Below are 16,766 nucleotides of genomic sequence, written 5' to 3'. Positions count from 1 at the left end.
TAGACATAAACGAAGATTTATTGAATATATTTTCCATTAACCTGATTTTAATTATCAAAGCTCCAGTTTATTATAACTTCGCTTATATAATTACAATTTCAAATAATGAACCTACATACTAATAAAGCAAATATACCGCAAAATAAACGAAAAGTTTAACAATAAGTTTATCAAACAATTATTTCAGTCCAGGAGGTATCACGGCTTCGTAGCACGTGTGAAACAGAGATAAACCTCTCATTAGCGCCGCGTTTTCTAAACCTTGTCATCAGTACATTAATTAGCACTTTATATTGTGCACATAAATTCAACCCTTAAAATATATACTGCTCCTGCTCCCATACAATTTGGTTCAGTCTCTTTCCAAACGCTGTAGAGGGCGGACGTCTGTGTAGTAGATTGTAGCCAGGACATTTCTAACGTAGTGATTGTGTAGTGTGTGCGTAACTTCGGATTATATACTTTTATTTCTTGTAAGTATCATTACTGAACGAAATTAAAGTTAATTACCTATATGGTAGTAATTTAAGTTCTTGTAAGTTGTTGAAAGTTCGAGGTAATTAATGGTAAAGTTTTTCAAATTTTATTAAACTATAATTTTTGTTGTGATTTAATTAGTTTTATTAGTAGCAGTTATAGTTATTTAGGTCGTTATATTTAGTTGTTTAAGTAGTGAGATTTTATAATTATTTAAGTATTTACCTATTTATATCTGTCACGCGTTAATTAAGGAGGTGCATCAATAAAATTATTATTATAGCTTTACATTTAAATATATCAGCGAATATTTTATTCAAATTTTAAATTAGTAAGCTTCAACCACTACTAGTATAGTTAATATTAACTAAATACAGATACATTTACCGTACTGTAAACCTGTATTTAGGACTGATTATGATTTATTGAAGCGTGTAAATTACGAGGTTTATATTCACAGAGTAAATACGTACTTATTATATTAGAGAGCTCTATATTTATGTGAGCTCTATATTATGTAATAAATCAATATTCTTAACAAAATATCTCTACAGAATCTGAAATATTTTCTTCTTATAATATTAATAATAATAAGTTGCAAATATATAATATCCTATCCTTTTAATATTGTAAATGCGAACGTTTGTGAGGATGGATGTATGTGTATGTGCATTGTGCATGTGTGTATGTTTGTTACTCTTTCACGCAAATACTACTGAACTTATAATATAAATAAATAAATAAAATAATTAATAAGACCCAGAATAAGACAGGCTAATATTTATCGATAGATTTTATCCCAGAAAACTCACAGGAACGGGAACTATGAAGGTCTATTCTTTATAAATTTATAAACTCTATCTTTATTTATAATATATTAAGTCACAAATCTTATATTGAATTCTAGTTTATTTAATGGACGTAATATATTAGAAAATAAATAAAATATCATAATAACTATTTACAGATTTACATACTTTGGAGTTCGTTAAAGAAAAACAGAATACCTATAAAATAATCAACTGTATTTTTATTCAGTGGTAATATATTTTAGTAAACAGAATATTGAATTTCACCGATGAATATATAAATTCGAGAAGTTTTCAGCACGTTTTAAGGTTTCCTGTTACGTTTGATGTTTGTATTTTATTTTTTTATTTCATATTATACCTGAATAAATATCAAAAGTTGTCTAGACAGTAATATTGACCTTAGCTAAGGAGGCCAGAACTTAATATGTTTTCATTAATATTATGTATTATGAAATGAATTAGCATTTAAAATATATATGAAAATCCATATTCACAGTTTTTAAGTTATTATTTTTGAACTCATTAAAAATAATTAATCTTACAAATTTCGTTAAATATGCGTTCATTTTAAATAATTTTTTCTTAATTATTTTGCACTAATAGATCCATGGTTTGTCGTTTTCAGAAAAATAAATTTTGTCTTTCTTTTGTGACCATTCACATTTAACTACCTGTTACCTGCCCAAATAACCACAACCCAAACTTGATAGTCGCTGGTCGTTCTTATCTGTATAGGACACATATACAGAGAAACTTTCAACTTTTATAAAACTAGTGATCCGCCCCGGCTTCGCCCGGGTATCAAAATATCTTCATACCAAATTTCATGCAAATTGGTTCAGTAGTTTAGGCGTGATTGAGTAACAGACAGACAGAGTTACTTTCGCATTTATAATATAAGTATGGATAATGAAGGTCTGGCCGTTGTGGGCTCTTGCTCTATAATAATGACAACGAACGAAATTTGACCTTTGACACCCAAATGCAAAATAGCTTTTACTTCCTTAAAGTCCTTCATATAAAATGAAAATGTTTATTTAAAGGAAAATTCCTAAAGTAGAGTCAACAGTGTTGTTTTAAGTCTTATTCTGATCTATTATGAGTATACCTAAGATACTACTATAAGAGACTTTAAAGTTTAAACATAATTTGAAATTGAGAAATATAACTTAAAATAATTAATAATTTTCTATTGTTGGATTACTTAAATGTAGTTAATATATTATAGGTACTTTATCATTTATAAAAAATGTCAAAAATAGTATTCACGGAAAACAATATTATGTTCCATAGAATTCATATATATGAGAATAAAACATACTTAGTTATAACACTCATATTTTATATATGAATGTATTTCTTATACATTAGATTCCAAGAAAATTGATCAGGGCTGTCCCAAGCGTGAAAAAAGTTTATAAGAACGAATGTGATTCGGAAAATAGTGTGGAAATCCATTTTGTACGTCCCTTGAGGATATTTCACGTGCTGTTGGTTTCTTTTTATATCAAAACTTGTATATATCTGTCAAGTAATATCATTCAAATTCAGAATATAGGTATCGTATTGTATTAGCCTGTCGTGTCCCAATGCTGAACAAAGGCCCTTCCAAGTCGCTTCCATGAATCGCGGTCTTGTCCTAATGAAAACCAGTCATTTTTAAATTGGTCAAGTTCATCTCGCCATCTCTTCTTCGGCCTGCCGCGACGTCTTCTATCAGTTCCTGGGCTCCACAAAGTCGTTATCTTGGCCCACAGTTCGTCCGGCATGCGACTTATGTGACTAATGTGCCCTGTAAAATACATTTATTATTTTCCTAAATGCATACAAGGACTCGCTCATAAAAGGATTTAATACTTACCAACTGTCTTTACGTCTATTAGTTTGATCTTGTATTTTAAACTTATATATATTTTTACTAATTGTTGCTACTCCTAGAATGTACGTTGACACAACCAATGACTGGATTGTGAGCTATCTTATCTTAATAATATATATATAAATCTCGTGTCACAATGTTTGTCCTCAATGGACTCCTAAACCACATAACCGATTATAATAAAATTCGCACTCCATGTGCAGTTCGATCCAACTTGAGAGATATGATAGTTTAAACATGTAGGTACCATGGGCGAAGCCGGGGCGGACCGCTAGTTTAATATAAGAATAAGATAAAAATCATTTTATTAGGTTCACCACATAAAAAAGATTAATCAATACAGAAGATAAACGACATAATAGACAGTATTCGCTTCCGCTTTTATTTCTAAAATTAAAACAATTTAGTTTTGAACAACGCACTTGAAGACAATACCCATTTTACTTATTTTATTTCAAGAGCTCGGAACCGGCTGTGAGAGATATAGCTAGGTTAACAGTATTTTCGCAACCCTGAGCTCAGGACAAAGGATGTTGAATTTGCACTTTTTTATGTACAACACATCCCTATTTTTTTCACTGTTTAAAAAAATATAAATATTTTACATCTCATTTTTTGAATTCTAAAGCATACTTTAGGAATCGTTTAATATAAAGATTTTTTGTACCTGTGTTTGAAATTTAATTCAATGAAAATTAACACTATGTACTAAAATATATTGTGAGTATTTAAAATGTCTGCATATTGCGCATGAAAAGATAATATCTGATGGACAGGTAGACAGCAAAGCCTTAGAAAAGGATTCCTTTGATCTTAACACCAACTTCGTCTGACCTATTGATTTCAGGGTTTTAGAGATCTGAAATGTACCTAAGTATTTATTTTATGAACTATTACGTATACTTGCTTGACTATAGATAAAAAACTAGATTTAATATAAACAAAATACAATTAAAATATGTACCTAAACAGAGGATAACGGAAATCTTGGCGCAGTTTTAGTTTTGTAATAATATTATATTCTAACTAGAATGTATAAAAGATAATATATTATATTGAGAAAGAAAGACAACTTTTATTAAACACTAGCTTCCGCCCGCGACTCCGTCCGCGCGGATGTGGGTCTTCGCGTGGATGGTTTATTTCTCCATTTTGAGTAACTCTGACAATAACATCTTATAAATATCTATTGGACCCAAATACGGCTAGGCCTATAATAATACCCAACGTGTGTTCGCGGTTCTACAGAACAACGTCTATGGATAAAACTGAAAAATTAAGATTATTTTTTTTCTACATATTTTTCCAGGATAAAAAGTATCCTATTTTACGCCCAGGATAATAAGGTATAATTATACCAAGTTTCATCGAAATCGAACCGTTAGTTTTCACGTGATGTCTTCACATACAGACAGACAGACAGACAGACAGACAGACAGACAGACAGTCAGACAAAAATTTTTTTAATCACATATTTGGGTTTGGTATCGATCCAGTAACACCCCCTGCTATTTATTTTTTCAATATTTTCAATGTACAGAATTGACCCTTCTACAGATTTATTATATGTATAGATTTTGGAATTAAACATTTTGGAAACATCAATAATTGTTATTGTATGGTACATACTAAATTTAAACCTATTGTTGAAAGTTAAAGTTAATCCTGTATTTACAACTTCTGTGTTATACTTTCTTTATAGCGTACTAGATTTCCGCCCGCGGCTTCGCCCGCGTTTTCAAAGGAAAACCCGCATAGTTCCCGTTCCCGTGGGATTTCCGGGATAAAACCTATCCTATGTGTTAATCCAAGTTACCCTCTATATGTGTGCTAAATTTCATTGTAATCAGTTCAGTAGTTTTTACGTGAAAGAGTAACAAACATCCATACATCCATACATCCATACAAACTTTCGCCTTTATAATAGTATTAAGATTTTGTCGGTTAATACGAGAAATAATGTATGAAAAATGTGTCAAATACGCTAACAGGGAGATTATCAGCATATGGGAAAATTCTCCCTTATTTTTCTACAAAATAAATAAATTATCGGTTAATACGAGAAATAATGTATGAAAAATGTGTCAAATACGCTAACAGGGAGATTATCAGCATATGGGAAAACTCTCCCTTATTTTTCTACAAAATAAATAAATAAATTAATTAATTCTACGAAATGCTAGCAAAGCCTTACTGAAAGGTTTCGCTAATACGCACGTTATTCGAATGAACCTTTGTTCCGAACCAAGCTCCGAATTACATTGAAATTAAACCGCGCTTCCAAATTTGCATTTTTATAATTAAATGCTAATTTTCTAGACATTTTGTACCTACTAAGTTTTGTCGGATAATCTAAAGTGTAATATGAATATAAGTTCGTGCAAATCGTGCATTTACACGCCTCATAACGTAAAGCTTTTATCGTGTAGATATAGTAAAATTTCTGACCTTAATATCTATACTAATATTATAAAGCTAAAGAGTTTGTTCGTTTGTTTGAACGCGCTTATCTCAGGAACGATTGGTCCGATCCGATTTGAAAAATTATTTCGGTAGATAGCCCATTTATCGAGGAAGGCTTTCCTTGTCTTTTGACGATTTTTTCATTTATTCACTGTATAATGTTTTGTTACCTACTGTTTGCATCACAAATTCAAATAAATAGGTAAGTAAATACAATATAATAGGCTCGTTTTCGAAGCAATTAGTAATTGCATAATATTGTCTAATCGATATCCAAACCTACTACTAGTCCTAGTTTATAGTCATGACCAGCTATAATTTATGCCTACCTCAGTAATTATTAACGTAGAATAATGATATATATCTATATTGCTTTTAAACTTACATTTACTCTTCTTTTACTGACACTTTTCAATAGCGTGCGTTCAAAAATCCAAAAGTGAATTTCGAAGTAACAAAGGACATGTCCAAAAATGTATGAACCAAAAACCCAGAATCGACAGGAATGAAACGTGTACCAATGGATTCGCATTGAAGTATAATATAATATTACCAAGGGGGCAACTCCGAAATCGTTATAGTATAGGAGCTAGGAGCAAAATAAAATAACTAAGAAATTCCTTAAAAAACATAATATACAGAAGTTTCCGTTATGTTGTGGCTTAATATGACGATGTTATAATGTTTTGTCACTTGTGTTACTCTTAATAAATATCATATTTTACAAGAAACGAAACAAAAACGTTAAAGCACAACATAACAAAAACTCGATTTTGTAGTTTTGTTCTTTTATTTTATAGATACTACGATTGTTATAGTACTATATTATGTATTATTGGTAATTCTATGGCTAAAGATTGAAAAAAAAAATCTGTATAGTATAGGAACTAAGAGCCAAAAAACAAAGTGAAAAATCGTTTGAAAATAATAAAAACTCGTTATGTTGTGTATTAGAATATCGTTGTTATTCATTTATTTTTATAATTAGGTCTAATTTTATTAAGTTTTAATGATATTATAATCTACCTATCTATAATAACAACTAAATTCGAATCTACAACAAATTGTGTTACACATGAATATACCAGCAAAAGCAATTAATCAATTAAAAATTAAAATTATAATAACAACGATAATCTCATCCACATCATAATAATTTTCAAATGATTTTTTATTCAGTTCTATTGTCTTTTAACTCCTATACTATACCTATTATTTTTTTTTATTTCCAATCCTTAGCCACAGAATTAGGCACCAATAATACACACAGTACTATAGCAATTGTAGTATCTTGAACCAAAATAAAAACTACTAATAACGGAATCTTTAGTCAGTTATGTTGTGATTGAACATGATGTTATTATGTTGCTGTTGCTTTTAAAATGTGTTGATGATAATTATCATGTATAAAAGAAGTGATACAACATTATTATAACGTCATATTAAGCTACAACATGACGTAAACTTATTTTTTGATTTTTTAAACGAATTTCTTACTTATTTTATTTTGCTCCTAGCTCCTATACTATAACGATTTCAGGATTACTGCTTTTGCTACATTATATTATATTTAATTACCAATCCATTGGTACACATTTCATTCCTGTCGATTCTGGGTCATTTTTTGGACATCTCCTTTAGCGCAAACCTGAACGCCAATACACAATAATTCTAAATGGAAACGTGTAATCGTCAAAAACTCCACATTTCCAGCGAAAATTGGATTTCATTTAGCGCAGTCTTTTCGTAACGAATGTGCAATATTTTGGTTATGAAATGTTTTGGAAAATTCTGAAATGGCGGCTATAAAAGTTCACGAGTCATGCAGTGTTGGTAGTTTACTAGTTGTTACTAGTTCTGTATTATGTTTTGCAGCTTTGTTTTATATTAAAAACGTTTATTTTATTGCGGTCGATTTTTAATTTGTTCCATTTTAATATTTTAATGAGCTTATGACTACGGTTACGCTTCTACCGCAGATTTATTATTTCAATTAATCGTGGTATTGTGGGAGTACCAACGTATTTTAAAGCATACTTCAATTTGTATTACTATACTAAATTTATTTCACACATAATTATTTATGAATGACAATAACAACCATTAATCATTATTATTTTTTTGTTAAGCTGATAAATTAGGTACTATCACTTTAGAAATTATCTTCTATACTTATTAACCAACCAAACATGAATACACGTAGGTAACACTTGCGCAAAATATACACACACGAGTCACGACTCATGACGCAGCGCGAACCAGAAATCCCTTCGCACTCCAGAAACTTCTATTCGTGTGTCGAAAACAATAACTTACTGAAAACGTGGCCCGAAATTTGTATAAGCGGTCCGTCTTCAATGTCGACTGGAGTCTGGAAACAATTGAACATCGCCGGCTTACGAACAATAATTATTCTGAGAAATGTTTGAAACGATTCCGAAAACAAAAAGGCTTCTTTCGACTGGAATTATAATTTTCATTGGCGATGTTAACAGGCTATTGTTGTGAATGATTTATGAATAGTTGAGGGGATGTTAGTTATCTACGCGTTTCTATGAAATTTTGATATGTATAGAATAATAATTGTAGTGTACTGTGTAGCTATGTTTCAGTAATCTGTAAATGTTAGCGTTCAGTTTATAGTGGAAATGTAATTTGTGATTGTGATAAAAAATAGTGTTTTAATTTACGTAAATACTTATATGGCTACATACATATGGCTTTTTAGAATAGTGTGGAAACTGTATTAACATCCCATTGGCAGATTTTTAATGTGTCATATTCAGACAAAAAGACAATGAAATAATATCTTATACCTACCTAACGTATAATTTCACCGAAATAATCGCAGGAATTTCTACGTTCCATTCTCGATCTTAAAATTTAGTTTCATCTCAAATTATTATTAATCATCATCATTTTAATGTGCTTTTCAGTAAGGATAATAATTATGAGAAAGTGCGCAATTTATAAGAATCATTAGAGCAAAATTGTAAGCGACTTTGCGGATTTCATCTATTACGGACGATTTAGACCTAATTCGCACGAGAGCTTTTTTAACGTCCGTTAAAAAAGCGTCCAAATAGAACAAATGCATTCCCAAGTATATGTTCACACGTCAGCGCTTTTAAAGCGCGACGCTTTTTTATCGCGCAGTGTTGTATTTTCAACGCTCGGCGTTGGGCGTTAAATAAAATAGACCATAGGAAACTTCTTACTATTATTCAGACGAGCGCTAAAAAAGCGCCGGCGCTGCGTTCAGTATGCCGCACGCTCGCTCAGCGGTAGCACGTGTTTGTTGTGCTTATAATCATCAGAAAATCGATACGATGTCGTGGATTGTTGATCCCGAACTATTAATTATAGATGTGGAGTCTCGTCCGTTCCTGTATTCAAAATCGTTATAGACATTTGAAAATAATTAAAAAAATTCCGGGGTATTGCCTTAACTCTTCGTACAGTGTCACAAACTGCCCTTTTTACCCGACTACGGCAAAGCAAAGGAGGAGTTATGATTTTGACAGGCTATGTATGTATGTATGTATGTATGTATGTATGTATGTATGTATGTATGTATGTATGTTCATCTGTTCCCTCGTAACTTCTAAACTACTTATCAGAATTCGACAAATGACATATCATTAGAAGCGTCTTAATTGTCCGCTGGTTATAGGCTATATGGGGTTTCACAAAATCTAATGTGGCGCCCTCTAGCGGACAAAACATACAGAGTAAAAAAATAAAGTTAAGATAAATATGCCGTGTTTGGTATCATTTGAAAGCTTTTTACTTGCACATTTTGAATATATATATATATTACTAGCATTTGCTTGTGACTTTACCTGTATTCATGGGCTGATTGCATATAATTCACATCTTTTCGTTCATAGCTTCTTTATTAGTTCATCAATTTAACTTTTGTTTTATACTTTTTCAGCGTCGTTTTTTGTCGTAGTTGGGTTTTAGTTGTTTTACTTTTTATCTTGTAAGAATCTCTGTTCATTCAGAGGATGTACCCAGAATGCCTTTTGTTTTCTTTTTCGTCTTTTAATAACACAAATCGCTAGTGCCATTAATTTAGCAGAAACCATTTCCACGTCTTACTGAAGCCAGAGACGAGACATGAGTGATTTTAAAGCGTTAGTATGAACAACCACAGAGAGAACGTTTAAAAAGCGCCAACGCCGGGTTTTAACGCAACGCTTTTTTAACTCTCGTGTGAATGAGGTCTAAGGCCATTTATTTTATTGCAATACTAAATGTTTATTTATTTAAGAGAGACTCATAACGAGCATTTATTTATCTCTAAAGAATAAGTAGTGTCATGGTTGCAGAATTTAAACCAACTTATCAGTATTTTTATTATGTAAAGGTACCATATTGTATAATGCTTTTAATTTTACAAAAAAGAAAAAAATACATATCACAAAAGCAGGAGAATTCAAATGTCGGTTACGCATATTTAAATTCAAACAACTTATCAATACGATCTAACCAAACCAATACAATCGGCCAATAAAGTTCTGTATAAATTAAAACCGCATTAACCGCTACCATAGCCACAGATAATTACCAAAACAATATCAAACTGATTGTGTTTACAATACAATATGATGGTTGTTTTAATCTGTCTAGTACCTAAAAAAAATATTAAATTGATTTCATAAAAAAAATTAAGAAAAAAAGCAAATTTCCTAAGTTTTGTTACTGGCCATTTGAATTAGCTCTAATAGAAAAAAAAAATATTTTTTCAATCAATTGTGTTCCATTTTTAAATCCGCGGCGCGGCGGCGGGAAATGTATTTTTTATTACTTATCTCTTTCGTGTTGCTCTTTTTATGTTTCGTAAATTGTTTGTAAATATTAGTTTAATGTTTATAATTTGTTCAAAACTTTATCTTCTGCTTATTATTGTGTTGTGAGCATAGTTATTTATTGGAAATAAATAATTGCCTTGGAGATGTTCAATTGTTAAACCATTTAAGTAGGTACGTAAGTAACTCATTAATTATTCCAAGTAGGTAATTCATTTAAAGAACGAAAGAAAGAAAGAATGCTTGCTTTAAAATTAAATAGAAAGCTTTAAATAATGCAAAACCGAATAAGTACACGTCCATTCAATTATTTTATTGTCCTAATATTATTTAGTTCCATGATTTTATTTTTTTTAATGAAATTGGGTCCAATTTTTATATTTTGCATGCACTACAGATTAATTTCATATTAAATACAATGTGGATATATTCCTGTTAGGCAATAGTATATCTTATATTTTCTTTTATACATAATATTCTGACGCGTTGAGAACAATGTTAGTCAGTAAAAGGCCAACAATTCCTTCCCATCCAATTAGTTTTAACACAATATACTGATAAAACTGGGCCTGTTTTTGACAATGTTATTTCAGTGAGACTATTCAGTATATGATCAAAGTATTATATTATAGTATCTTATCTATCAGATTATTCTAACACTAGCTTTCCGCTTCGCCCGCGTAGAAAAACCTGCGTATCTCCCGTCCCCGTGGGATTTCCGGGATAAAACCTAGCCTATGTGTTAATCCAAGTGAAAACCATACATACATACATAATTACAAACCTTTCCTCTTTACAATATTAGTATAGATTTTGTATAGACTATAGAGCAATGTAATGACGTGACACGATTCAACTAAAAGTATTTTCTTGTAATGTAGGGAGACAATATTTGGGTCCTAAAATAAGTACAAAATATTATAATAGTATTTTTATCTATACACATTCGTTAATTGTGGAACAAAAAATAATGATTTGCGTATATTTATCAAAATGTTTATTAAATAATGCGAAATAAATCGAATTCAATCAAAATTTTCAGGGTCAATCTAATTATATTTTTCCGTAAGACGGATCAGTATTTATTAAGTAATTCAATATAATCCCTTTCTTCACGGTAATATAAAGCTAGCGAGCGAAAATCGACGTTATTCATCAAACATCGTCCTTAATCCATCAACTTGAGCCTACTTAGCCCGTCTCGTGTTAGGTGAGCCCTTAAAGCCTTAAGTGTGTCTGCGAAGATACGGAGTTTATATACTTTTAAGATTGTCTTAGAAATGTTCTCGATTTTTCCTCGAGATAGTAAATTTTGTGTAAAGCGACTGGGGAAGGAAAACGTTAAAGTTACCTTTACGCGATGAAGATTTTTTTTTTGAGCGTGCTCTTTTTTGTAGTGACGAAAGTTTAATTTGCTTTTCGTTGTATTTTGTTTAAAAATATTGAAGATATTATTATAAATGTAATACGGAACCCAGTATATGAAAGTCATCTGTTATTTATTATTTAGGTGGTTTATTTTAATTTAATGGTCTGAAATATTATATTATTTTTGTGTATTATACAAGAATTGTATAGAATGTGGGTCCATAATCACGCAGGAACGGATCGACATAAATTTTATCGAGATAGTTTATGAGCCGAGAGTGAAATGGGCTATTTTTATAGCAGCAAATTCCGTGATTCTAGTGGTATGGGTATAAAATAAATACAAATAATAATAAAATTGTTCTACCCATACTTTTTATAAGAGTTGACAATAGACTACATGGTCTATTCACAATGTATTTTGCTTACCAATTAAAAAAAAAATATCCTCTATATATTATACAAATTTTAAAAGTGAAAGTAATTCTCTTCGTCACGCCTAAACCGTTAGACAGATTTTCATAAAATTTGAGACATAGGATAGGTTCTGTCCCGGAAATCTCACGGGAAGGAGACCAATTGGTTTGCTTTTAACTGCGTAACTGATTTAAAAACGATGTAGGTAAATACATATAAGAGGTATAAGTTGTAACAACATAAGTTATGCCGATGATATGGTATTGCTGGCTCCGACTGCAAGCGCCATTACTGAGATGCTCAAAGTCTGTGAGACATATGTAGCTGCTCACGGTTTGCGTTATAATGTGGCTAAATGTAAATGCATTGTTTTTGGGGACGTTGGTAAGCATAGGAAATGTACGTCTGAGATATCTCTTAACGCGATAACAGTTGAAAGAGTTAAAGAGTTCAAGTACCTCGGACACATGCTTACTGATGACCTCAAAGATAATGTAGATATCGAACGTGAGCGTAGGGCATTGGCGATCCGAAGTAATATGTTGGCCCGTAGATTTGCCCGTTGTAGTAATCCAGTGAAAATCACGCTTTTTAAAGCCTACTGCCAGAATTTCTACACGGGTAGTCTATGGTTTGACTATATACTGATAGATCGCTTAATGCCTACGTGTCATGTACAATAATGCGTTTAGAATGCTGTTGGGACTGACTGTCGCTACTGCAGTGCGTCTGGAATGTTCGCTAATGCGCATACTGACGATTTCTGGGCGATAATACGCAAAAAAACAGCGTCTACATTTGATAGAGTGCGGCGCAGTCGCAACAGTCTCTTGATGGTAATTTCGGAGAGATATATGTCATCTTTCATTGGACACTTTGTGCGTAAACTTGTCCATTCAAAGCGACAGGTTTACGCATAGGGTGCCCCGTCAACTGATGATAGTACTTTAATATTTACCTACTAACATTAGCTTTTAAGTCACGTACTAACATTAATGGATCCCTGTCATCTAATTGTTTAAATAAAATAAATAAATAAAAAATAAATATATTCGAGGATAATTAGCAGCCAATTCATTAAATAACACATCTCAAAAGATCGTATAAAACCTTTATTATAAGCTACATAATATTTTGATCATTACGCATTCCAATTAGAACGCAATAATAGTAGATTTCAGGATAGTGAAACAACCCTTGTAATAACAAGGAACGTTTACTTACGAGGTTAAACAAGCCGCGAGGGATTTGATTCGAGTGTCTGATCATACCAACATTGTAGTTTGCGTTAAATTGGGTATACTCGACTCGATAGAAATTGTTCAATAAGGTTTAAGCCATATGCTTGTTAGAATAATTACCTAAGTGCTGATTAGGTTTGTGTGTGAAACTAGAACCAATATTGTTTGAAGAAATAAAGTTTTAAAGTTGTGTCTTTCGTTCAGAGTATTTTAACTGGTATATTCATTTATATTTTAATCTTATTTGAGAAATTTCTTATTTTCTTCTTTCTTATTACAAAATTAAGTTTATATGCCAAATGTCCTTTAATTTAAGAGACAAGGTTAAAAATTTAGTCACGTATTTACTTTTTAATTAGTTTACTAAGTAAAATAAGATTTCTAAGTATTCGTTAGCAAATAAATGGCTACTTTTTCAGATTTCCATTTAAATGCTGAAATTAAAGTTACTTACTAGTCGCTCTATCCCACTTGAATCGGCGCGTCACAATATTATAAAAAAAAATCAAGAGGGGCTAAGTTATTTCTGAATTATCAACAACAAACAGAAAACCATTACCTAATATTTCCTGTTGATACTTTTTAAAAACTCACCAATTTTTATTTATTCATTGCATCTAAATGAATACTTTTCTTACATTCCTCTTCTTTGTTACAGATAATGCAAAGCAAGAAGCGCCAACGAAAACGGCGAACGAAACGCAGCGCAATAAAATGAACATTGGCAATGTAACATAACCGACATGAAGGCGAAAATGGAATCGCTCATACGCCCCCCGGGCAAAGTTTCCAATAGAGATTTGCTAGTTGTGCTCCTGTTCTTGTGTCAGACGATAGTTTGTGACAGCCAGTGTCCGAAGTTCGCTGAGAAGCCCCTGGAGACGAGGGTGCAAGACGCCTCCATCGTCTTTAGGGCGGTGGTGGTGGAAACGCACTATCAGGTATGGATTATTCGTAACAAGATGATAATTTAGATCAATTAGAAAAAGAGGTGGTTATGAAATTTGATAGAATTTAAATGTTTATAAGTGCAAGAAAACTGACTAAAAACCTAACTAATACATCAATGCACTGTGCACATGCCAATTTATTAAGGTTAGAACCCTTTTTGTATGGAACTCGTCAATTCTGAAGTTAAAACGAAAAGTGAGTTAACACGAATGAAGTCACGTGCAAAAAGCTAGCTATGTAATATGAGGTATGCGTAAAACAATATACAGAAAATTACAAGTCATATTGTCGGTTGAGCTCCGGCTCACCTTGACAAAAGCAATAAAGAATTTTCCTTGAGTTTCACTCTTACTTATTTGTTAAAGATTGTCACAGTTGGAGTTGGAACAAAGCAGGGATTTTTCGAATATCCACTTTCGTAGCTTTATTATCTCGAGAATAAAACAATTTTGCCTTTTCACTTCTAAGCCGCTCGTTTTGCATTGATAGGTTTTCGCGTCCGTGACGAGTCATTTTTCAAAAGCAATTAACTGTAATCCGACTCTTTCCAATTAAAATAAACGATTGTTTATATAAACAACGAGGAAAATCTCTGAAACTATCAATAAAGCTATTATTTTACATTAATCTCGTGGGCAATTCGATGCAAATGCAATCAGGCTGCGTTCAATTCTGCATAAAATTATTTGCATTATGTGGCTTATTGTTGAGAGCGGCACGGGGCACATAAACACGATAATATTCAGTGTTATTTCGCTAAATAAATTGTTTACTGAAATAAATTCAAATTGCGGCCGTTCTTGGAATTATTTGATGTGAATGTAATTTAATAGCATTGCAGCATTCATAAAACTCTTTTAGAGCGAAATCTTTGAACATTTACAAAGAGTGCTTATGAATAATCAATTTTTACTGGGTTTTTGCTTTTCGTTTTAATGTTCTTTAAGAACCTTTACTTGTTATACTTTAAAAATAAAATGGTTCATAGAATAATTTGTATTGTTATTTGATTTCGTTATTTACGTTTAGTTTATACAATATTATAGATCTGCGTACATACCTATATAAGTTTCAATCTTTTGGAGAATATATTGTAGAATATAGAGTATTTCCTATATTTCATATCAAACTAATAAATATCGCAATAAGAGCAGCATAAATAAATCATTCCGAACATTCACGTAGTCAAGTATTATTAACGTCGTATAAAATAAAAATGAAACGTGTTTGAAATTTATAAGGTATTTTATTTCAAAATACACTGAAGTCTTTGCCTTGTTTTCAGTTTGAATTCAGTGAAGAATAATATAATATTTAAAAGGTCTATGAATGTCAAATCCATTACGATAACACGTTACTAAGTATCCAACTTAATTTGAAAGTAAAGTGATAAATGGACAATCACTTTTTGCATTTCATTTCACCGGAGCATATCGGGGTAATTTATAGGAGGGTTCAACTTTACTTGAGAGTTTGGTGACGTCATACATTTTTATGTGATAATAGTCACTTGACTTTTCCGTATTGATCAATCTCTTTTATTCGCTCTATCTCTCTTTAAACTTTGCTATTCCTGTTGCATAAAAACGTATTCGTGTGTGTTTGGGAATTATATAATTCTTAATTTTATCAAATAATTACTGATGCTTATGCGTAATGGGTTAAATAATTAATTTTACATCGTGTCTAATCGTAACCCATTTTGTAATAAAATACAAATAATAATAAGAAAGTAAAGTATCGATAACTCCGAGGTTTGTTTGTACTTTTGATAAATAAAAGGCAGAGCAAAATAAAATCACAAACAGTCTCTATAAGCTCTCATACTTTGACTCAATAAATAAAATAGCACTATGAACTCAACCCGAGCGTAAGTTCGAAAAATCTGAAATTTCAGTCGCCCAGAGAGGCTTAGGCGTATTTTATATGACATCCATTTTACACCCTTCAGATTTCAAGAAATGTTCATTTATTATTTTTTTCTTTATGTCCGACTTTTACCGAGAATTATATTTTGTGCTTTTACTTAGTCATATATTTTTTACGAATAAATATTTAGTTCGAAGAGAGTATTGAATATTACGATATGTTAAAAATTTGTTTGAGATTATTATTTGGCTGGCTTGTTGCTAGTTGAACTTCTTTTTATAAAATAGTGTCTAATTTATACATAATGTGCAAAGATACGCAAAAATTCTGTATTTATTCAGTAATAAGGTATATAAGTTATTTAAATTTGTAATGTTAAATAGTGTGGTACAATAAATCGTTAAATCTTATATATAAAATTCTCGTGTCACAATGTTAGTCTGCATACTCCTCCGAAACGGGTGGACCGATTCTC

General features: G+C 31.3%; 1 protein-coding gene across 1 annotated transcript in view; it reads left to right on the top strand.

The window, feature by feature from the left end:
• Window positions 1–371: 371 nt before the first annotated feature.
• LOC149482679 (uncharacterized) overlaps window positions 372–16,766 on the top strand; it is a 38,956-nt gene continuing 22,561 nt past the window's right edge. The window contains exons 1-2 of the mRNA XM_089703346.1: window positions 372–473; window positions 14,130–14,412. Of these exons, the coding sequence (XP_089559472.1) occupies window positions 14,215–14,412 (198 nt within the window). The 5' untranslated portion in view covers window positions 372–473; window positions 14,130–14,214. The remainder of the gene's footprint in view (window positions 474–14,129; window positions 14,413–16,766) is intronic.

The sequence above is a fragment of the Colias philodice genome, chromosome 14, assembly GCF_061535455.1.
Source record: "Colias philodice isolate Cphi_HAF_F1 chromosome 14, ilColPhil1 Martin Lab GWU primary, whole genome shotgun sequence".
In the NCBI taxonomy this organism is placed as follows: Eukaryota; Metazoa; Arthropoda; class Insecta; order Lepidoptera; family Pieridae; genus Colias; species Colias philodice.
Note: the sequence above shows the minus strand (reverse complement) of the source record. Positions and strands in the feature narration are given on the sequence as shown.